Genomic DNA, 25,784 nt, shown 5'->3' on the forward strand with positions numbered 1-25,784 from the left:
CTACTATACTTTTATTTCCATAATTTAAACTAAAAAGTATGAGTGTTTTAAAATTATATCTTCCTATCTGTTTAAATGTTGTCATGCGATTCATAAAATCAGATCATCCAAATTAATTCATTTTGTGGTTCTTCAAGTTTTCACTTATTGCAAATATTTATTGAGCACCTCCTCTAGGACGGGCGGCATGCTAGTTTTCTTATCTAACACGTGTGTCAGATGATTTTTACCTGTGTATTATTTATTAATCATAGACTTTTAAATCTGGAGGGGATTTACAAAATTGTAGTGTAAATTAGATTTCTCATTTTGAATATTAAAAAAATAACAAAATCGCAATAAAGTTCCAGAGAATTTAAATGACTTCCCCAGGTGGTTGATAAACCAACTCTCTGAAATAAGATTAAATTATGAACATAGATGTTAAGAAATTTGGCTGTTACTATAAAATCAAACTAAAATGCATTAGAGTTGGCAAGAGAAGGAAAATTTTACTTATAGAGATTGTTTCTACTCAGGAGAATAGGTTTTTCCCTAATTTGTTCAAGGTTGCCGTAATGGTTATCCTCAAAATTTCCCAATAGAATTATCTTAATATAGTTACACTAGTTTCAAAGAGTAAGAGATTAAAAATTTTTTTTACCCAAGTTTAGGAAAGGAACAAATATAAATGATCCTTATAAAAATGCATAAATATAAAGAATACCCATCATAATTCCTCACCTGTAGCTATCAACTAGAGTTGGTTTTGCATAAAACCCATCTCTTGGGAGAACTCTTTTTGTTTATAGTTTAAATAAATTGAATGAATTTAAAAAATAAATATGAAGTTGTACATTAAAAAGTCTACACAGGTCTGGAAATAAAATTAGGATTAAAGTTGCAAATAATATCAAGTAAGGATTAGGGGCAAAGTTTTCAAATGTTCATGTCTTTAAATTTTGCTCTGTTGTTTTTAAATGTAACATTCCTTTATGATATCTTTTCAGTTGGTTTTATAAAAATAATATATAATTTGTATTATTGCCCATTTTATCTCTGTGTTAGAATGAATGCTTAATTTCTTTCTGAAGAGAATGTTGCCCTGCCAAATGGACCTCTTACTGGAATTAAGTGTGAAACAAAGATTGCAAACAAGCAAATCCATCCCACCCTTGATCCGCAGTGAACTGGCTAACAGGCTAACAGAACCTCTTCCTCTCAGTAACCATAAACTTGAACTCACTGTTGCTCAAAGCCTTTTACAGATTTTTCCTGAGGGAACATGCTCAGTTCTTCCATTTCTTGACCCTATCTAAGAATCTGATAAAGGCTAATAGTGCTATCTAGCAGCTTCCTATAGCGTAATACCATGGTATAGCGTAATACCATGCTCCCCAATACACAACAATTGTCCAGAGGTTCATAGATTTCTCTGATGTACAAACCCCTACCCTGGCATTCTAAGCTCCTCTTGGATTAGGGCAGACCACCATACAGCTTGCACTGGACTGCATCTTACTAATGCTCTGTGAAATTCCTTTTATTGAATTATGTTCTGGTAAGAAGCTGTCAACCTTTACTGAACTGCATTGTAACAAACAGCCCCATAAAATCCATCACAGTGTTTACTGTCAGGATGGTTTTAGAGGGTTGTTTATTACATTAAGCAGTAACTTTCTGTGAGGAGCCACAGAAGAATCTTCTCCATGGTGTCAACATCAGGAATGACTTAGGCAACTGGTTTGTTTTACCTAATGAACACTGCAGTTGATCCCTTTTCCCTTTTCTAGAAAGCTCTGTGACCCTACTTTAAGCCAGGCATAAGAACTTTAGAGGATATGTTTTGTATGCTAATTTAATTCCTGACCCCATAGTATTTTCCTATTATTATTTTCACATTGCATCATTTTTAAATTTTAATTTATTTCTCGGTGCTGTATTTTGCTTTGGAAGCTGCCTTAACTCTGTTTTAGACATGGAGGGCTATGAATAAATAAAATATTCTGGGCTTATTTTTCCTTTCTTTAACTTTTTTTCTTTTTTTGGGCAGAGGAAGGGGGTCTGGAAAATTTTTATGGTTCTAATAATTCTCTCCATTAACAACACTTAGAAGTGAAGAGGATTAGGTCATATGCTTATGACCTACATATAAAATCCTGGGAAAAGAACTGTTAAAAAATAAATATAATATTATGTAAACATCACATAGGACTAATATAAAAATGTTAACCAACCAAATAATTCATCATTTTTGATATTAAAACTAGAGGAAATGGGCTTTGATTGCAGGAAGAAAAACATAAATTGCACATACAGACAGATTATTCACTTAATAAACATACTGAGTGCCACCGCAAAACAGAGCGCAGAACTGCATGAGCACAGAGGTAAATAAGACACCATCTCTGTCCTCAGCAGACTTATGTGACCAGGCAGTAATGCAGCATGGTATATATAAGGAGGGCGAAGATAGCCTGTCTGGATTTGAAACCAGGGTCTGCAACATATTAGCTGTATAACACCTCTAAGCTTTTTTCTCATAGTTGTGAAGACAAATTACACCTGTGATGTGCTTAGGAGGCAGTTGTTATTTATCAAGTCCTAGACTACTGAAACTAAGAAGCAACACATCACTAGAAGCTGGAGGGAAGTGACACACACACACAAAAAAGACCAAAAAAACCCCCAAAACAATTCTGAAGTGCTACACGTATTAGAGAGACCATGGAACCTCAGAACTGGTGCAAGAACTATTAGATTGGCCTCTTTGGTACAGGGCTGAAGAGTTTCCAAAGTGCTTTCACATACAGACTGTTCTATTTGTTTCTCACACAGTCCCATCTTCAGGAAGACAAAACTGAGCTTCAGGGAATCTTAGTACCTTTAATACTTCATATTGCATAGCCGTTAGATCTTCTGGCTGGAAATGTAGTGCTTTTTATACTCCAGAAGGAGAGCTTAGAGAACATTTAGCAAGACATCTCACTTTAAAAGATTTGCTTATTATGTGGATCAGATCAACCTCAGATCGAAACACAGCCAGTGAAATATAATTCCATACCACAAAAGTCTCCTGAAACAGCCATTTTAGACAACTGAGGCGGATATTAGTATACTCCCCCTTAATACCTGTATGACTGCAAAAAAAAAAAGGGGGGGGCTTCCCTGGTGGCACAGTGGTTGAGAATCTGCCTGCCAATGCAGGGGACACGGGTTTGGCCCCTGGTCTGGGAAGATCCCACATGCCGCAGAGCAGCTAGGCCTGTGAGCCACAACTACTGAGCCTGTGCATCTGGAGCCTGTGCTCCGCAGTAAGAGAGGCTGCGACAGTGAGAGGCCCATGCACCGCGAAGAGTGGCCCCCGCTGCCGCAACTAGAGAAAGCCCTCGCTCAGAAACGAAGACCCAACACAGCCAAAAATAATTAAATAAATAAATAAATTTATTTTAAAAAAAAAAAGGAAAAGAAAACCCCAAACTCATCATTTGGCTCCTATAGAAGTGCTTTGTAAAGCTTGAGAAAGTTCTTGTTTTAATAGTACAATTATAGTGCTTACAAATATTTATTTTCTTCTCAGTTTCTAGAAAACATTGTCTATAACAGTACTATAACAGGTTTATTATTCGTAATAATTTTTCATTGTTGAAGTAATGGTGTTTTGGTTTTCTTGGAAAATTGTATCCTAATTATATTCTAAACTAATTGTCCAAAGCCTGGCACTACTTTGCTTATTTTATTTTGCTAAATATTCTGAAAGCTGAATGAAGATCTTGTTCAGAGGTCTTGGGGGCAAATACAATAAGGTTGACCTGTTCCAAGTATTACATATTTATAGGAATAGCTAATGCTTAATAAATTGCTATTATCATGCTTTTTATAATTGCTGATAAATCTTTTTTAAAACCTTTTATTGTACCCTGTACTTAAAGTAGCAGCAGGGACTTAGTCTCGTTTCTGGTATAGCTTAGAACATCACCTAACATTAAGTAGGTATTCTGTAAATATTCAATCAATATCACCTGAATGAATGATCTAATTATTCATTTGCCTGAAGTGTTTATGATTCAAGCATTATACTAAGAAAATGTGGACCCCACAAAATATTACCTGGGTTGTGTGCCTATCAGAAGAGTCATAATGTACCTATCGTCGTTAACATTGTGATAGACAGATTGAGCATACCTATCTATATACGCTCCAGAAAGGGAGATCTGTCACTCTTACTATGACAGAGACAACAAAACAAAACAATATGTTAGGAATTACCACAGTAATAGTAAGAGTAAAGAAGTTATAGATAGAACATCTAGGAATATAATCTGTAAGAATTTCAATTTTCTAGAAGTTATCTGAAAACCTCCCCAAATGTATACCTGGTGATTTTAGATCTATTCATGGGGTCTGTAGAGTCACTTAATAGACTAAAAAAATAGACATTGATACAAAGTAGGTAAATGTAGCTCCTAAAACTTGTCATAGCCTTAGTTTTATAGGTCATTACATTCTTGTCTTTATCAAGAAAAACAGTTTATAACTGTTTTCTATTCATCATTTGATATAGGTAGAATCCAAGTTTTCCAAGAGGTATTGTGCCCTGGATTTAAAATCAGGTTTAGAGCACATAGATGTCTTATTTTGATGCCAATGTATTCATTCTTAATTAGGACAGGAGATGCTGAAAATTTATTTAGTGATAAAGTTAATACTTCTCTCCCTGTAGCATCTGGTCTCCAGTGGCCTGGAGTCATTGTCTAACCTGAATTTAAGAATAGTTGAGAAAATTGTTCTATATGACCTTGTTTGAATTATTGTCATTGATATAGTAAGTCTCTTTAATTCATCTGGAAATTGCCTGAATATCCTGGTGTCCTTGGACCAATATTTCTGTGAATCCAAATGAAGTATCTGAGAACCTCAGAGAAATACAATTTGATTAGTGTTGTTTTTTTTTAAAATTTCAACTTATATTTCTTCCTTCCCAAAAGATTATATACACATATATACAAGCTTATGATTTACAGGTATATGGATTTTTAACAATGATGTAAAACATAAACTGAGCATTTATTATTTGAATTTTAAAGTTTTGGTTAGTAATTTATTAACATTTGAATTTAAGTGAGTGATTTTACTTCTTTTTATCTTAAATTTTTAATATTATTAGAAGTATTTTAAATATTTAGAAATATCAGGTCCAGGATAACTGAATAATCTAGACTTTATGTGCAGTTATATTCTAGATACAAAACACCTGGAGATATAAAAATTTGAAGGGATAAATGCAAAAATTTTATGTTCTAGATGGTTTGTTTTGAGAACAAAAAGATATCATTTAGAAAACTTTAACTATTTAACATCTGTTATATGTTGAAATTAACTACAAAGCTTGAATTCATTTAAAATGAATGAAAAAAAAGTGATGAACTTTCTTCTAGGCTTTAAGTGCCTTTTGGAAGCAGTTTCTGTTCCCCCATTCAAGGTTAAATGACCAACTAATTCACCTAGTAACTGCTTTAAATCTCTATTCTCCTTGGCCTCTCATATCAATCACAATCCTTTTCAGTGTCAACTATTAACTTTACCAACTGAAAGCTAAGGATATGTGACATAAATTATCTTAATTTTTGCTCCTATCATCTCACATTTTCTGTTATTATTCACTCACTCGTTGAATCTCCTTTCCTCTACTTCCCTTTATTTATCCTAGGATATTGTCTGGGAGTCCCCTTGTAGCAGCAGAAGAATCTGGCACAAGTGTGGTCCTCTTCTGTCCTGCGGGCAGGTCGCTGAGTAGCCCACGCAGATATCTGCTGGGCACTGCAGTGCCTGTCTAGTCGTGTGGACAGCTCCTCAGCACCCACTGTTGAAATCTATGAACCTTGCCATAGCTTTGCTTTTCTAAGGTGCCTGCATTCCATTCCATGATTTCCTTATCCTAAGCTAGTCTTCTTCAGGCCCGTTGGTTTACAGAGGGCATCTGTTTCCTTCTCAAAGATCTCTTAGGGTAAACAGGAGGAGCAATCTCAGGAAAACTTCTCTAGTCATGTACAGTACTAGATGCATTTTATTGGGTTTTACTCTCTCCAATGATCAGGTTTCTTCTGAGAGTTTTAGTAACCTCAGAGACTCTAGCATCATCTAATCCCTACTCTGATCTCTTCCAAATCTCTGCAAGCTCCTTCGAACACCAGAGTGGCTTTTCCTCTTCTCATGTGGCAAGAACTTATCTTCTTATATATCATTTCCTCTATCCTTGGTATACTGTGTCTTATAGCAAAACTGCTATTGCAGGCATGTAAGCCTTGCCCTTGATACGTAAAGGGAATTTTTTGAAGCCTTACTTTCAAGACTATGTCTTTTAAGGACTTGAAAAACAGATTCTAAATAGAAACTCAGAGCTAAGTAATGACCTCTCTGAAACTGGAATCACATATGCTCCTTACAGAGATGAGTATCAAGGAGTTAAAGGAGGGGGCGCTGTAAGCCAGTATGACTTACAGAGAGTAAAAAGTACATTTCTTTCATGGTCTCAAAGTATTACCCCTTTTCAATGTGTATTACTTTACTTATTTTTATCCTTAAAAAAGTCTGGGAATTGGATAAAACTCAGTTTGAATCCTAACTTCATTGGAGTCTTAGTTTCCTCTTCTGTAAAATGTAACAACAGTGCCCACCTGGTTGTTATCAGAACTAAATGAGTTAATTAGAATAATTTCTGAAAATAATAACATGCTTTATAACCTGTGCTATTAACATTACTATCAGGGTAGTATTTAATATGTAGTAATTAGCTGTTGTTTGATGATTACAGGTAAAACTACAGGTAAATCACAATCACCATATTTAGCTTTTAGAAAGCTCTCTCCAGAAGTTAATTACTTTTCTCCAACTTTCCTCTCTTATTTCAAAGCCAACTCCCTTACCTCTGCTCTGAGTAACATGATTTCCTGCCTCCTAAACAGCCCTTTTGTCATTAAATATTTACTTCTGTATTCAGTTTCTCTAAATTGAATTGACTCTTTCTTCTCATGTTTATAAAGCCCTTCTGGTCTAAAAAATATATATATATATTGCTTCAAGCTTTCTTCTTTCTAGTACCAAATTTCTTGGATACATATTAGATATGTGTATTCTTGTGACTGCCCAGCCTTTGAACCTACTTACTAATATTGTAGAACTTCCTTACTTTATGATCTTAGTTAGGAATGGAGCATTTCTCACTAGAGTAGCTGAAAATGTCAGTTACTCACTTCTGTATCTTCCTTTACTGCTAGCATGGGGGCACATGACCCAGGCTCCATTAACCTGGCATTCATATTCCAAAGACATAGTCATAGCTAGTCACTTTCAAGACAGTTTCCACAGTTTCATGGAGACTGAGAGCCTAGGACAGTAGTTAAAGTGATATTAATGGTACCATCCTTCGTCCAGAGCTGGCTGACTTGATAGTGCAAACTTTACTCTCTGGTACTGAGATGTGATGGTAGCGTGTCTTTGCTGGATTCTGACTGGGATGTGCATGGCCCTGAACTTGGTTACCCAGCCTTTCTTTTAGTTCTGATAACTACTCAATATCATTTCAATAAATAACTTTTCTGCCTCACTCAGCCAGAGTTGGTTTCTGTTGCTTGCTACCAAGAACCCTGACTGAAATGAAAGAGTAGCCTACTTTCGCTGCTTCATCCCCTTTCCTTCTGTTCTGCCTTTAACTCACTGCCAACCAGATTTTGTCTGCACTGAAGCTGGTCTCTTCTAGGGCAAAGTGACCTAACTATTGCCAAATAAAAAAACCTCACTCCTAATCCTGCAGAGACGCACCATACCACAGGACAACATTGATCTCCCTTTCCTGTGAAACATTATCTTCTTCTCCTGATTCTTTTCCTACCCTTGACTCCTGCCTTCCAGTATTATACCTTGTCTCCTTTCCATGGACTTGAGTTTTAATTGTGGCTGTGTTTTGTCATACTCCTATAATTTCTCCATAGGAGAAATTTTCTACCTCTACAACTTCAGTTTCTCTTTGAGACTTCCAACTTCAAATCACAAGCCACATTTTTTTGTTCGTGGGGTTTTTTTCCAAATTTTATTGGATGTCATACCCAATATCAAGCCAGATTTCAAAATGTTTGCTGGATAATGTCTACACCATATGCACCTCAGACTCAATATGTCCTATATTTAACTTTTCTACCAAACCTGTTCCACATAGGAAATTCTCTATTTTAGTTAATGGCACATTCTCAGTTACTGAGAGTTGGCAAATATTCCGTTTTCATTTCCTTTTTGCCCCTACTTCTCATTAGCAACACAACTTGTTTCTGTCCCTGAAATCTCTTACATCACTTTTTTTTTTGCCCACCCCCTTGACAGAACCTTGGTTTGGCTCTCATTATATTTTAATTGCCTTCTGTTGTCTTTGATTCTGTCTTCTTTGAATCTATTCCACATTTTTGGCAGCATTATCCTCCTAAAATACAGCTGTGATAATGTTTCTTTGCTAGTCCAAAAAAATCTGTTTTTTTACAAAACCGTGTCTAAATTATTCTTAAATTTCTAACAATTTAATAATGTCTACTGTGGACAGTGTCCTAGGTATATTGGTAACATTTATACTCATAAAAATGGACTTTCTAGCCCACTTTAAAAAAATTGAGTTGTAATTAACATACAATATTATATTAGTTTCAGGTGTACAACATATTGATTCAACACTTATTGCAGTGAAATGATCACTGCAGTAAGACCAGTTACCTTGGCTATTCGGGGTCTTTTGTATTTCCATACGAATTGTAAAATTTTTTGTTCTAATTCTGTGAAGAATGCCATTGGGAGTTTGATAGGGATTGCATTGAATCTGTAGGTTGCTCAAAACTACAATGAGATATCACCTCACACCGGTCAGAATGGCCATTATCAAAGAATCTGGAAACAATAAATGCTGGAAAGGGTGTGGTGAAAAGGGAACCCTCCTGTGCTTTGGTGGGAATGTAAATTGATACAACCACTGTGGAAAACAGTATGGAGGTTCCTTAAAAAACTAAAAATAGAACTACCATATGACCCAGCAATCCCAATCCTGGGCATATACCCTGAGAAAACCATAATTTAAAAAGAGACGTGTACCACAATGTTCATTGCAGCACTATTTACAATAGCCAGGACATGGAACCAACCTAAATGTCCATCGATGGATGAATGGATAAAGATGTGTCATGTATATACAATGGAATATTACTCAGCCATAAATAGAAATGAAATTGAGTTATTTGTAGTGAGGTGGCTGGACCTAGAGTCTGTCATACACATTGAGGTAAGTTAGAAAGAGAAAAACAAATACCATATACTAACACATATATATGGGATCTAAAAAAAAATAGTACTGATGAACCTACTTGCAAGACAGAATAAAGATGTAGACATAGAGAATGGACTTGAGGACACGGGGTGGGAGGGGGAAGCTGGAGTGAAGTTCAAGTATCATCGACATATATATGCTACCAAATGTAAAATAGTTAGCTAGTGGGAAGCAGCCACATAGCACAGGGAGATCAGCTCGGTGCTTTGTGATGACTTAGAGGGGTGGGATAGGGAGGATGGGAGGGGGGCTCAAGAGGGAGGGGATATCGGGGACATATGTATGCATATGGCTGATTCACTTTGGTGTACAACAGAAACTAACACAGTATTGTGAAGCAATTATACTCCAATAAAGATCTATTAAAAAAAATAATAAGACCAGTTACCATCCGTCACCATACAGAGTTGCTATATTGTTGAGACTATACTCCCTGTGTGTACATTACATTGCTGTGACTTATTATTTATTTTATAGCTGAAAGTTTGTACCTCTTACTCCCCTTCACCTACTTTGTCTGTCCTTCTGAGCTCCATCAATCACCCCTATCCCTGCCCACAACCACCAGTTTGTTTTTTGTATCTATGAGTCTACTTGTGTTCTGTTGTGTCCATTTGCTTGTTTTTTTAGATTCCATATATAAATGAAATCATATGGCATTTTTTTCTCTGATTTATTTCAATTAGCATAATACCCTCCAGGTTCCTCCATGTTGCCACAAATGGCAAGTTTTCATATTTTTATGGCTGAGTAATATTCCATTGTATACATACTACATTTTGTTTATCCATTCATCTATGGGTGGACACTTAGGTGGTTTCCATATCTTGGCTATTATAAATAGTGCTGTAATGATCATTGGGGTATATATATCTTTTTGAATTAGTGTTTTTGTTTTCTTTGGATAAATACCCAGAAGCAGAATTGCTGGATCATATAGTAGTTCTATTTTAAGTTTTCTGAGGAACCTCCATACTCTTTTCCATGATGACTGTACCAATTTACAATCCCACCAACCATAAACGAAGGTTCTCTTTTCTCTATATCCTCACCAACACTTGTTTTTTGTTTTTTGATAATAGCCATGATGACAGGTGTGAGGTGGTATTTCACTGTGGTTTCAATTTACATTTCCCTATTAGTGATGTTCAGCACCATTTCGTTTGCTTGCTGGCCAACTGTATATCATCTTTGGAAAAATGTCTATTCAGGTCATCTGCCCATTTTTTAATTGGGTTGTTTGTTTTTTGATATTGAGTTCCATGAGATTTTTATATATTTTAGATACCAGCCCTTATTGGATATATTGTTTGCAAAGTATCTTCTGCCATTCAGTAGGTTACCTTTTCATTTTGTTGGTGGTTTCCTTCACTGTACAAAAGTTTTATAGGTTAATATAGTCCCATTTATTTATTTTGGCTTTTGTTGCCCTTCCCTGAGGAGACATATCTGAAAAAATATAGCTAATACTGATGTCAGAGAGGTTACTGCCTATGTTTTCTTCTGGGAGTTTTATGATTTAAGGTCTTCCGTTGAAGTCTGTAATCCATTTATAATTTTCTGTATATGGTGTAAAAAAGTGGTCCCAATTCCTTCTTTTGCATGTAGCTGTCCAGTTTTCCCAACACCATTTACTGAAGAGGCTGTCTTTTCCCCATGATATATTCTTGCCTCCTTATCCTAGATTAATTGATCAAGTGAGCATGGGTTTATTTCTGATTCTCTTATTCTATACCATCAATTTGTGTGTCTGTTTTTTGCTAGCACCATAATGTTTTAATTACTATAGCTTTGTAGTATGGTTTGAAATCAGGGGACCAGGAAATCTCTGGTTTTGTTCTTCTTTATCAAGATTATTCTGGCTATTCAGGGTCTTTTGTGGTTTCATACAAATTTTTAGGATTATTTGTTCTACTTCTGTGAAAAGTGCCATTGGTATTTGACCAGGATTGCATTGAATCAGTTGATTGCTTTGGGTTATATGAACATTTTAACAGTATTGATTCTTCCAGTTCATGAACGTGGTGTATCTTACCATTTATTTGTGTCATCTTCAACTTCTTTCACCAGTGTCTTACAGTTTTTAGATTACAGGTCTTTCACCTCCTTGGTTAAACTTATTCCTAGGTGTTTTATTCTTTTTGATGTAATTGTAAACGTATTGTTTTCTTCATTTCTCTTTCTGAGAGTTTATTATTAGTGCATAGAAATCCGAGAGATTTCTGTATATTAATTTTGTATCCTGCAACTTTACTGAATTCATTTATTAGTTCTAATAGTTTTTGGTGGTGTCTTCAGGGTTTTCTAGATACAGTATCATGTCATCTGCAAATAGTGACCATTTTACTTCTTTCTTTCCAATTTGGATGCCTTTTATTTCTTTTTCTTGCCTAATTGCTGTGGCTAGAACTTCCAATACTGTGTTGAATAAAAGTGGGGAAAGTGGACACCCTTGTCTTGTTCCTGGTCTTAGAGGAAAACTTTGCAGATTTTCACCATTGAGTATGATGTTAGGTGTGGGTTTGTCATATATGGGCTTTATTATATTGAGTTATATTGTCTCTGTACCCACTTTATTGAAAGCTTTTTTTTTTAAACATAAATGGAGGCTGAATTTTGTCAAATGCTTTTTCTGCATCTATTGAGATGATCATATGATTTTTATCCTTCATTTTCTTCATGTGGTGTTATCACATTGATTGATTTTCAGATATTAAACTATCCATCCTTCTATCCTTGGAATGAATCCCACCTCATCATGGTGTATGATCCTTTTAATGTGTTGTCAAATTCAGTTTGCTAATATTGTGTTGAGGATTTTTGCTTCTATGTTCATCAGGGTCTGTAATTTTCTTTTTGTGCAGTGTCCTTGTCTGGTTTGGTATCAGGGTAATGCTCACCTCATTAAGTGAGTTTGGAAGTGTTTCTTACTCTTAATTTTTTTTTGCAGTAATTTGAGAAGGATAGGTACTAACTCTTCTTTAAATGTTTAGTAGAATTCACTTGTGAATCCATCTGGACCTTGACTTTTGTTTGGGGAGAGTTTTTTGATTACTGACTCAATTTCATTACTAGTATTTGATCTATTCAGATTTTTTATTCCTGATTCATTCCTAGAAGACTGCATGTTTCTGGGAGTTTATCCATTTCTTCAAGCTTGTCCAATTTACTGATGTATAATTGCTCACAGTAGTCTCTTATGATTCTTTGTGTTCCTGTAGTATCAGTTGTAACTTTCCTCTTTTATTTCTGATTTTATTTATTTGGGCTCTCTCTATCCTTTTGTACTGAGGAGTTTGGCTAAAGGTTTATTAATTTTGTTTATCTCTACAAAGAACTGGCTCTTCATTTCATTGATGTTTTCTATTGGTCTTTTAGTCTCTGCTTTAGTTATTTCCACTGTGATCTTTATTATTTTCTTTCTTCTACTAACTTTAAAATTTGCTTGTTCTTTTCTAGTTTCTTTAATGTACATTTAGATTGTTTATTTAAGATTTTTTGTTTGTTTTTTGAGGTAGTCCTGTATCACTGTGAACATCCATCTTAGTACTGCTTTTGCTGCATTCCATAGATTTGGAACATTTCTGTTTTGATTTTCATTTGTATCAAGGTATTTTTAAAATTTGCTCTTTGATTTTTTTTTTTTCTCAACTTACTGGTTGTTTAGTAGCATGTTGTTTATTCTTCACTTTTTCTTTTTTTTCAGTTTTCTTATTGTAGTTCATTTCTAGTTTTTTACCATTTTTTTTGGAAAAAATGCTTGATATGATTTAAGTCTTCTTAAATTTATTGAGACTTATTTTGTTGGCCTAACATGTGATCTATCCCAGAGAATGTTTCCTCTGTACTTAAAAGGAATGTGTATTCTGATGCTTTGGGATGGAATACTCTTTCTATATCTATTAAGTCCATGTGATCTAATGTGTTGTTTAAGGCCAGTGCTTCTTATTGATTTTTTTCCTGTGGATGATATATTCATTGATGTAAGTGGGGTGTTAAAGTCTCCTCCTATTACTGTATTGCTGTCTATTTCTCCCTTTATTTCTGTTAATATTTGCTTTATATATTTAGATTCTCCTATATTGAAGGTATATATATTTATAATGTTACATCTTCTTGCTGGATTGACCCCTTTATCATTAGGCAGTGTTGTTCCTTGTCTTTTGTTACAGTCTTTGTTTTGAAGTCTGTTTTGTTTTATATGAGCATTGCTACCCCAACTTTCTTTTCCTTTTCATTTGCATGGAATATCTTTTCCAGTCCTTCACTCTCAGTCTGTGACTATGTGTATCTTTAGAGCTGAGGTGAATTTCATTTAGGCAGGGTATAGATGGTCTTTTTTTTTTTTAATCCATTCAGCACCTTGTGTCTTTTGATTGAAGCATTTAGTCCATTCACATTTAAAGTATTTATAGATAGGTATATACTTATTGTCATTTTGTTAATTGTTTTCTGGTTGCTTTTGTAGTTCTTCTCTGATCCTGTTATCTTTTCTTTGTTTCTTCCCTTGTGGTTTGAAGTATTCCTTCAGTGTTATGTTTGGATTTCTTTTTCTTTATCTTTTGTGTATCCATTGGATGTTTTTGGTTTGTGATTACCATAAGATTCATATACATCGACCTGTATATAGAGCCATCTATTTTAAGCTGATAGATGCTTAAGTTGAAATGTATTCTAAAAACACTATGTTTTTACCCCCCCACACCCACACACACACATTTTATGTTTTTGGTATCATAGCTTATATTTTTTTATTTTGTATATCCCTTATCTATTTATTGCAGTAATAGTTGATTGTACTACTTTTGTCTTTTAACCTTAATATTAACTTTTTAAGTGGCTGATTCCCTGCCCTTACTACATATTTCCTTTACCAGTGAGATTTTTCTTTTTATATATCTTCTTAGTCCTAGCTGTGGCCTTTTCTTTACCACTTAAAGAAGGAAGAACCTTTTAGATTTCTTGTAAGGCCAGTTTAGTGGTAATGAACTCCTATAGTTTTTGCTTGTCTGAGAAACTCTTTATCTCTCCTTTAATTCCTTGCCCAGTAAAGTATTCTAGGTTGTAAGGTTTTTCCTTTCAGCATTTTAATTATAACCTGCCACTCCCTTCTGGCCTGTGAAGTTTCTGTTTAAAAAATTAGCTGATAGTCAATGAAGTTCCCCTTATTTGTGATTAGTTGGTTTTCTCTTGCTACATTTAAGATTTTCTCTTTATTTTAAACTTTTGCCATTTTAATTATGTCTTGTGGCTCTCTCTCAGTTTTGGGTTTTTTTTTTTTTAATATTTTATTTGGTTGCTCCAGGTCTTAGTTGCAGCAGGCAGGCTACTTAGTTGTGGCATGCAAACTCTTAGTTGCAGCATGCATGTGGGATCTAGTTCCCTGACCAGGGATTGAACCCTGGGCACCCCTTGCACTGGGAGTGTGGAGTCTTATACATTGCACCACCAGGGAAGTCCCTCTGAGTTCATCTTGTTTGGGATTATCTGTACTTCCTGTACCTGGATATATTTTCCTGCCCCAGATTAGGGAGGTTTTCAGTCATTGTTTCTTCAAATACATTTTCTGTCCCTTTCCCTCTCTCTTGTCCATCTGATAACCCTGTAATATAAATGTTAGTACACTTGATGTTGTCCCAGAGGTTCCTTAAACTCGTCATTTAAAGAAATTCTTTCTTTTTGCTGTTAGGATTATGTGATTTCTACTCTTCTATCATCCAGATTGCTTTCTGTTCTTCTGTGTTATCTAATCTGCTCTTCATTCCCTCTAGTGTATTTTTTAATTTCAGTTATTATATTGTTCAGTTCTGATTGGTTTTTTCTTATATTTTCTAAGTCTTTGTGGACCTTCTTACTGAAACCCGCCATTCTTCTCCCAAGTTTGGTGAGCATTCTTATGACTGTTTCTTTGAACACTTAATCAGGTAAGTTATTTATCTTCATTTCATTTGGGTTTTTTTCTGTGTTTTTATTCTGTTTTTCATCTGGAACATATTCATCTCTCTCCTCATTTTGTTGGACTTTCATTTTTTGTTTCTGTGAATTAGGTGAAACAGCTACATCTCATGGTCTTGAAGGAGTGGCCTTGTATTGGAGTTTCCCTTATGTAGACAGCTTGCACCTGGTGGCTTTGGCAGGCCAGCTGGCATGGGCATGGGCCAGCGGCAGTCCCTGGGGAGCGCTGTACCCAAGGGCACCTTGGCAGGGTGACGGGCTGGCGCAGGCCCTGCCAAGGGGCTGTCCTTGAGCCAAGGCCACCTTGGTGGTCTATGCCACCTCTTTTGGTCAAGCCTTTTTTTTTTCCTGACTGAAATGTTATTTTCCTCATATCAACCTTTCATAGCCTTATACATCTCTAAAAGCTTAGTTGACTTCCTACTTTTTCTAGGAGACTTCCCCAAATTATACATGTAGGATTTATATTGCTTTTTCTTATAGTCTCATGGAATTTATTATCAATATTTGCATCTTTTTCCTAACATGGTACATCTTATCGTTATCTTTTCTATAATAACTAGACATAGCGTTTCTGTCAGTGTCATTTGGTTGTTTGAATATAAGTAAATTTCTATCCAGAGAAGCATATACAGTGACCCTTGAACAGCATGGGGGTTGGGGAACCAACTCACTGCACAGTTGAAAATTCACATATAACTTTACAGTTGTCCCTCTGTATCTGCGATTCCACATCCCCAGAGTCAACCAACCTAGAACTGGATGGTACTACAGTACATATTTACTGAAAAAATCTGCATTTAAGCGAACCCATACAGTTCAAACCTGTGTTGCTCAGGGGTCAACTCTACCTCTTTTCTCTGTGTACCCTGTCTTTGCAAAGTAATTGAATCCATGGCAGACATCTCCCATAATGATCCAGTTCTGTGATCATTGCATTTTCCTTAAAATAATGGAAGTAGAACCCAGGTTCCATATCAGTTATTCATTAGAAATTAAAAATCAACTATGTTTCTGTTCTTAATATTGTGAATATCATAAAGTCTGATAAGGAAAACAATCAAAAAAGAACTCCTCTCTCCAGTATAGAAAGAACCCTGACCTAGTTCTAGCTCTACACTGGTTTAACCTCAGATAAATTATTTAATCTCCCCAAGCCTAAATTTGTTTACAATACTAATGGGGCAAATGTAGTAGAATTACTGTAAATTTCCAAAAAGATAAGCAAAAGCACTATGAAAGCTGTAAAAATGTTATTTGTATATGAAATGCTACACTTATTGTGGTTATTATTGTTCAGCGTTGCCACTGCAACCAATCAAATCTTGTTGATGTGCTGCCATCTAAGACCCTGTGTTGAACTCAGTGTCACTTATAGGATATCCTGACACTTGTATGAGGAACAATGCCCTCTTACTTTTATATTTTCATTTTTACTTTAGAATTATCTTCCTGCTTGTTTAGTGTTTTGTTTTGTTTTGTTTTTTTTTCCCCACAGGCTCCTGGCCTGATTCCCCTTATGGTTGCTATGTTTTTGGTAGTAAGGTTTTTACAGTTGTGTTTTAGTCTGATGCAATTCTTGACTTACTCAACAAGAACCCAAACTATGAATCCTATTCTGATTTTAAAAGAATGTTGATTCTAAATCAATTTAGCCAGTATATATATTAAAATGAACAATGTAAAAGGTTCTAATATGGTATTATAGATGACAGCTCCTTATAAGAGTGAGGGGTAAGTCAAGCCAAAATATAATTGCTGTACAAAGAAGAATTTAGTAAATGCCTGTAAGATGTAAAAATAAAATTCTACAAGAATTCAGAATAGAAGGAGATCAGATCTGAGACAATAATAACAGTCATAAAAGTCTTTGTATAAAAGAGGTAACATTTGGGATGAATCTCAAAAATTGAGAAAAATTTTATTGATTGTCACGGGCATTCTTAGCACAGCAAGTCACATCACATAAATATGAAAAAGGAATATTTTCATCAACATTCATTAACAAAAGTATGTAGTAGAAAACACACACACATACACCCACACATACGCAGATAATAGTTATCTGCACGTGGACTGGAATTTCACTGGAGTAATTTATGATGCATCTTATTATGAGTTTTCACCAGATTCATCAGAAATAGGTCAAATATGCAATCCACATCCTCTGTAAAGACCGTGGCTTACTTGTACGCTTGGAATTCATTGGAGTCTTTACCATAGGAAAATCTCAAATTATTTTTGTTGCCTTGTAAAATAGCTCACATGCCCTATCTACAAAAAATAATTAGGTTATCTGAGAACTTACCCTTGAATATCATTAAATAAAGGAAGAAATTTACACTGAAGCTGTTACATTTATTTCTTCATGTTCCTAACTATAAAACTTAAAATATTTAAAATAAATTATTAGGTGTTGAAGTCAGTGTTTTTGAGCCCCAGTAAATAGTAGTTTCAGTGATTTTCACTAACATATCTATATTAAGGGAGTTATTAACACTCAACCCTGATACATGTTTCAGCCATTCAGAACACTGCAATGCCAATTAGTAAAAATAGAGATCAAAAATATTTGTTAAAATGTGTGTGGACAGGTGACTGTTGTTGGATGTGCTTTGTCATAGCCAATATGGCCAATATTAAAATGTTTTTACATGTTTGAGATATCCCCTTGGGCTTCCCCAAGTACTGGTATTTCTACTTGCATAGAAGTCAAATACATAAAGTACCGGTATTTCAGCAGGCACACTGCTATTTTCGAGACCTGCTAGGGGTTTGCTAACTTTTTGGGAAATTTTGGGGTACAGTGTTACAAGTAACACTACAGATCTTCCTTACGGTCTACTGGAGAATATTAATATAACCCATGAATAACAGATGGAAGAAATTGATTTCATGAGAAGCTATATTTTAAAATCAGATGTCTTAGATTCTTATATCTACTGTGATTTACCCATGTGCTCTGCTGCCCAAGATTTTTGTAATGCATCCTTTTTAGTTATTTTCATTATTACTCACTAGTATAAAAACACTAATACTTTTATCTTCATACTTAATGTAAGAAAATATATTCAAAGATGTATCTTCTATCCATCTCTTAGATCTATCTACGTGGACTACTGGGAGCCATAGCCCACCCAGAGTCTTTAAACTTTGTTGATTTACCACCATACTTGTTTACCACTCTACAGTTATTCACAACGTTTCTTTTACAATTCTGCAATGACTTCTTGTTCCTAAGACAGAGTTCCTATTCTTTAAATGGACCACCAAAAGTTCCAGTATTTCTCTTCTCCCTTGCTTCTTGCCCAATAAGGCCAATGCAGCTGCAGGACGAACCTATCTATTTTCTAAATTCCCTAAATTTGTTAATTTACTCAAAACAGAAGTACTCTTCTTGATTATAGTTAACTATGGAAGTAAGTAACTAAGATTATAATTAACTATTCAACATGGAAGAATGAAAAAACATGTTCAACTGCAAAACCTAAGAGTCAGAGATTAGATTTGTCTCTTAAAAAAACTCTTTTTATTAATACATTATTTGTTTTAAAAGTCTTCTTGAATATAATCATAAATATATTTTCCTAATGAACAGATCTCAAATCTTAGTATTTAAAGAATCATTTATATTGGGTTGGCCCCAGAGCCCTGCTTTTTAAGATATTTTTCCCTTTTTAAAATTAATTAATTAATTTTATTTTTGGCTGTGCTGGGTCTTCGTTGCTGCATGCAGGCTTTCTCTAGTTGTGGCGAGAGGGGGCTACTCTTCATTGCAGTGTGCGGGCTTCTCATCGCGGTGGCTTCTTTTGTTGCGGAGCACGGGCTCTAGGTGCGCAGGCTTCAGTAGCTGTGGCATGTGGGCTCAGTAGTTATCTCACGGGCTCTGTTTTAACTAGAGGAAATTAGAGAAGAGAGAAGCACCCTGTGCTATTGCAAAGAAACCACAGCCTTGGCGGCTGATGCCAGAATAAGGAGAGTCTTAAGTGGCTGAGTGAGAGATTGTGGGAATACAGACAGGGAGGACAGAGGCAGAGTTTGGAGGTTCGTGACAACCCACCTGTCCATACTCTACTAATCCATCTAGACGTTACTGTAATTTTTATTAATTACTATAAGAAACAAGATATTGGTAAATATATAAATTTGATGAATTGTTCTTGGGGTAAATTGTTGCTTTTAGTGAATTGCCTATTTTGTGAAGTGCTTTCAGTGCATTGAGCCATCTATTTTAAGGCAACCTCACCCTTCCCCTTATTATTCTAATCATACTCACTTTCTTTGGGCTGCTCCAGTTGCATTCCCTCTACTTAGCAGCATTTCTAAATATTTCCTGTTGTCCAAAATCCACTTCTTACTATTCTTCAGAATACACTCTGTTACCCTTCAGATACAGGCTTATAAGTCAGTTCTCTGGGATTCTTCCTTAGTTCCTATATCGATCACAGGTCCTAGTTCAGAAAAGAAATCTACTCTAACAATTCTACACACAAATGGATTTATTAGAGTAGTGCTAACTCTTGAAAATGAAGAATTGGCTGAAGTAGCAGGCTGTAGGCTGATCCTTTAAGAACAGTCCTGAAACCATACCAAAGAACTGCACTGCCAAAGGAGCTGTGTCCTCTGTCAAGATCAAGAAGCTTCATTACCAGAAAGTTGCCACCAAAGCTCCTGACCCCAGAACCACACAACCCCTACCATGATTCACATCAGCAAAACACCTGCCAGCTGTCCTTACTTTCTCCTTATGTAAATACATTTTGATTGGCAGGGCCTATCCTAGCTTCTGGGGAGACTTGGGAATAGAATGGGAAGCTTTCCATCCTCTGTTAGACAGGTAGGCATTCTGAAAGGGGCTTGAGAGAGTCAATTCAAAGAATTCCCTAAATTTGCCCTCTACTCGTTCCCAGCAACGCGTGGCTCTTGAGCCCTTGAAATGTGACTAATGTACCTGAGGAACTAAATTCCTTACATTATTCAATTTTAATTTATTTAAATTTAAAAATTGAAGCACTGCAGTATATTTTTCTGTTAAACATAACTTTATTGTTTGGGGAAGACTGTTTCACTTCAGCCATTGCACTGAATAAGATATTGCTGCTTAATCCTAGTGTGTATTTATATATATATCTATTTAATTGTGGTTACCAGAAAATTTAGAATTAGATATGTGTCTTACATTATATTTCCACTGGATGTTGCTACTGTAACCCCCTAGATAGGGCTAGGTCTCACTGTGTGTCCACAGAGTACCCCATATTTCCCTAATTTTGACATTCACATTTTTTATAATAATTGCTTATGTATATGTCTTATCCCTTGGCTTGTAAAAGTAATGGGAAGAAATACTGTCTCTTCTTGTCCCCATTATTTTCCCTAGCACAATGCCCACAAAAAACGAACAATAAAATTATACCAAATGAATGAGTGTGAATAGAATAGACATTAAGAAAAAGAGCTAGGGACCCATGAAGCTTAAGGTAAACCTTCTGTTAAGATTTTATCATTTTTTTAAATCACTGAAAGCCATTACTTATAAATAAGTTGTTGAGATTAACCATTAATTTTCATAGTTGAAAATTAATTCATAAAGTATTAAGTCAAATTCCAAATGGCTGATAATTGAACATATATTGTCTTTATACATCATATTAATTTTTTTATTAGTTTTCTTTTTTAAAGGAGAGAGAGAGAAATGAAAGAGAGCTTTCTGGGATTTTTCATTAGAGATGCCATACCAGCACTGTAATTTAAAAAATAGATTCACATATAGATTCAACAATGCGGCATAACCCAATGCTACCCACAGAGTGTCTCAAGGAGTGTAAAATCATATTTTTCTGTTTCAATATGAGAGGAAATTTATAGTGTTAATTTTCATACAAGTGAGAGATTAAAACAGTTATTTCGACAGTGTCATAAAACATAAAGAGGAAAAGTATTTAATAGGAAGGTATTTTTTTAATGAGGAAGCCCTTTGGAAAATAATGTTTCAAAATTCTCATGCTTTAAAGACAGTGAGGGAGGAGACTATTTCTTAGAACCTTAGGAGAGTAGTAATAGTGAAAGTAGAATCTATGCCATCATGTATATTATATAAACATAGAAATTCATGAGCCACAGGATGAAACATGAAGGTGGGAGTGTCAGATGTCATGGGATAAATATGGTACTAAAAGGAGTATCAATTTTTTTCAAAAAATTTTTTGAAGAAATAGGGGCACAAAAAATTTTTGTAAGAAGGTCATCAGAAAATAAGACCAAATTTAAAAGAATCTACTTTAAATGTATCAGTTTAAAGGAACTTTCAGTCTAAAGGAACTTCGGGAGTTTAAGCAAGAGAGTATTTATTAGCTGATGTAATGACAAAATATTTCTAATCATTGAATTGTCTTCTACATTCTAAAATTAACTGAAGAAACATTTTTAAAACTATGTTGCATTAAGTGATCCTAAGTTGATTCAGTAGTAGTAAGGATTTTATGTTCCAGCAAACAAAACATCAATGCTCCTAAAGGCAGAGTTACTTACTTCTTTGGGTCCGTACACATTTTTCTTCCTCAAGGATATGTTTTCAAAATGTTTTGACAATATGTATGATTAATCTACTTATTGTTTAATTTCTTGACATTCTTTATGTTCTGTGTCTTTTTTTTTTTGTACTCTTAAATTTGCAAAAGAAATTATATTTTCACATTATTTTGTATTTAACCGAGGAAGTTCCATATCACTGACTATTTAAAGTAACTAAATATTTCTTCAAGATTTTTTTGAAAGATCTTTTGGATGATATATTTTTATGAAGCTAATAAAACATTTCAGAAATGTCCATATGGAGTAAAAATAGATCAGTTAAAGAGCAATGACATTGCATTTAGGGTGAGTCATTTATAAATGATAAATTAATCAAATAATACAATACAATAATACGCTTTTTAGTAAGTGTACTGTGCAGTGGCAGGGATGGGAAAAATAATGTGTGATTTGGGTACATCTTCAAGGAGAGCACAATCTAGAAGCATCTCCCTTTCCATCCATAGCCATGTCCATCTTTAAATGTCTCCCAAATCTAGGTGGCAGGAATAAGTAAAAGCAGACTTGGAGGAGACCCATACCTTTGGACCCTTCAGCATTCTCATGAGCTTGTAACTCAACAGAAGCATTAAAAGCTAGAGTTATATTTTTAAATTGTTGCTGAAAACTTTGTATTTTAATACCTAAAAACTGACCAGTTATAGAAAAGTTAAATTTTTTTATTTTGCAACCAGCATATAATCTATCATAAACAATTTTATTAGCCTGACATGAAGCAAGTAGAGTGGATGATTTGTATCAATTTGGAACACAGGCAAGGAATAAACATTTCACAAAATCAAATGGCAATGAAAAGGTAGTCTGTGTAGAGAACATTAAATTCTCTTTAAGACAGATTTATATTATAGTTACATATGTACATTAATTTTACTCATAGGTATGTTTGATTATTTTAATTGTTAATATGTTGTTAATAAACAATAAGTTAAAGTATATTTCATAAGGTTGTATCAGTTATTAACCAACTACTATTGTGATATTTATAAGATCTAGTTTTAAAAAGACCCTCAGGTTTTTAAAAAGTATCCAGTTGGCCAAATGGAGCAGAAAAGTATTAACAAGAAAATTTATAAGCAGCATTTACTGAAAGTTTACTGTGCACCTGACACTGTGTTAAATACTTTATGTGAACCTGTCTTAATGAATCTTTACAACAGCCCAATGATATACCTACTTTTCAGCATCCTCATATATAATGCTGCTCCCTAAATAACTATTTCTGTTTGGACATGCCACGCATTGTAAGAATTACATTTATTTTTTTTCTAGGGAGCTGCTAACCAAATCACTGTTTGACAGTGATGTGGCAGGTTGGCTCAAGCCCACATCTTGATCAAAGCAGAGTGAGAATGGATCTTCCACTTTATATGTAGAAATAACCTATAAGCTCAGCCTCTATGAATAAATGAATGAATGATTCCTATTACCACACTGAAGTATATAGGATCCAGGACTCAGTCACAAAACCCACAACTATTTCAGTTGTAGATGAGAGAGATGAATTAAATGAAATACCTGTTGCACATGGAAATACAAGCTGTCATCAATGTGAAGTTTTATACGAGTCTTAAACTCACATTTAAATTCATAGATTGTACTAGGGAGGCAAACCTTGCAATATCAGGCAAACTTCGATTTTTTTTTTTTTACACTGGATAAAATATATCAGTTTTTCCTATTAGTTGAACTATTGTTGTAAACTCCTGGCTGCTGATATCACAGGATTACAGGTTTGACTACCTATGAATATTCTTAATGTATTGGTCAGTGACATATATGTGGGGAGGTGGCGGTATTCTTGAATGTGGTCGTAAGTGCTCTGCTGCAAAAATTTTACTCTTTCCTTCCCAAGTGACCTCAGTAGATGAAGTATTTTTTAAGATAAATTGCACTGTGGTTATCATATCGAAACAGCTTAAATATAAAAATAATAAGAGATCAGGTATGATATGATTATTAATAGGTTATTACAGTTTGTCAAATTGTGAATTCACAATTTTTTCCCTTGTGATGAGAACTCTTAGGATTTACCCTCAACAGCTTTCCTATGCTTCACACAGCAGTGGTAACTATAGGCCTCCTGTTGTAATTACATCCCTAGTAGTTATTTATCTTCACAATTCTTAATGAGGCATAATACCCTGCTAAGGTAGATGAAGTTGCTCTTCATAACTCATGTTTCAGATTGCCCACTTTACTTCTTTTGGTTCATCAGGGCTGAAATCCCATTATATACCAATCTCATCTTATTTTTAGCACGTTTTATCTCATAAGTGCCATGACTAGAAATATGCCCAACATAGATATCGATCTCTATTGGTGCCCTGCTTATATTAGCTAGGATGTTAGTTTGGCTGTTGTGACAGAGATCCAAACCAACTGTCCGAAAAAGCACACACAAAAAAGGCCAAAATGGTAGGAAGAGTCTGTCCTACAGAGTAATCAGACTCCATGTTTCTTTCATCTTGCTCCTCTATTGGGCTTAGGGATTACTTTCCTTTGCATGGTTCAAGGTGACCCTGTGTCATACTCCCACAACATGGAAGCTGAACACAACACTTTGACTTGCCTCTTTTTATCCACATCTTAGAATCATGGTCACACCTAGCTGCGATGGAAGCTAGGAAGTGTAGTCTTTGCTCTGTGTGGTTATAAGCCTCTATGAAATACTATAGTTTCCATGATTCTGGGAGAGAAGTGGAATATGCATGATGGGAAACCACTAGTAGACTGCCGCAATGTCAAGTATGTTTCTCTATTGTCTAGAGAGGCAGGATAACATTTTTGTTGTCTATGTTGTTCAAAAAAATTTCAAAGGCATAATTTCTACAAAGGACCTTGAGCAGTAATGTTGAACTTCAAAAAATATAATCACTGACTATGGATTCAGGAATTAAAAGAAATTGAGACTATGTTTAAAATATACTTCCTTGGTTTTCCCCTTTCCCCTATGTAAGCTGTAAGGCACCTGAGGTCATTAGGGATCCACAGGAAACAAGTGAATATCACTGAAATAAAAGTCAAAGAAAACTGGGAGTTCATGCGAGAGAGAGAGAGAGAGAGAGAGATCCGTAGTTTTAATCTATCTATGGAGATAAAATTTTCTTGGAAAGAATGTTGATAAAGAATAATGGTTTTGTCCCTAATATTAGGATACTGTGTTAACAGTAGGTAGTAGCTTCAATTATAACTCTATAAAAGACATTGAAAATGAGGCACATCCACAAATCTTGCTGTATAATCTTGGAATGATTGAGGCTTAAGGATCCTTGAGTTGGACATTGCATGAGAAATTATTTTCAGTAATCAGTGGTTCTTACACTGGGACAACGTTGCTCCCCGAGTGACATCTGGCGATATCTGGAGACGCTTTTGGTTGCCACAATTGAGAGAGGGCAGCTGTACATCTAATGGGTAGAGAATGCAAGGGGGCTGCTTGATATCCAGAAATTTCCACAGTAGCCTCCACAGAAAAGAATTATCCATCTCAAAATGTCAGTAGTGCCTTTGTTGAGAAATCCTTGTCTAAATCATACAACAATGTGAACTTGCTCTCAGCATGGAAAAAAAAAAACAAAAACCTACATTCTTTGGTCACATGTAATCCATTGACCTGCTGTGTCTGTAGAGAGACTTCAAAATGTATTTGTTAGAAAGTGGTTGTTAAGAAAAGAATCCTGTTGGATTTGAAAAAGGGCGTGTGATTATCTGACAATTGCGTTTTAAAATAGTTACTTAGGTTTAACCATTTCAATATTTGTGAATAATTACCAAGTACACTGGTTAGTTTTGAAATAAATCAGTGTCAACTTTTGATCCTGGTAATACCTAGCAAAGTTGTATATATTAAAGCAGTATAAATGTGTATGCTTCTCTTTCAATTTGCTACAGATTA

General features: G+C 35.0%; 1 protein-coding gene across 1 annotated transcript in view; it reads left to right on the forward strand.

The window, feature by feature from the left end:
* Positions 1-15,527, forward strand: part of CCSER1 (coiled-coil serine rich protein 1) — a 926,333-nt gene extending 910,806 nt beyond the window's left edge. The window contains exon 11 of the mRNA XM_060011987.1: positions 15,177-15,527. Coding sequence (XP_059867970.1) covers positions 15,177-15,260 — 84 coding nt within the window. The 3' untranslated portion in view covers positions 15,261-15,527. The remainder of the gene's footprint in view (positions 1-15,176) is intronic.
* Positions 15,528-25,784: the final 10,257 nt, after the last annotated feature.

The sequence above is a fragment of the Delphinus delphis genome, chromosome 5 (assembly GCF_949987515.2).
Source record: "Delphinus delphis chromosome 5, mDelDel1.2, whole genome shotgun sequence".
Classification (NCBI taxonomy): domain Eukaryota; kingdom Metazoa; phylum Chordata; class Mammalia; order Artiodactyla; family Delphinidae; genus Delphinus; species Delphinus delphis.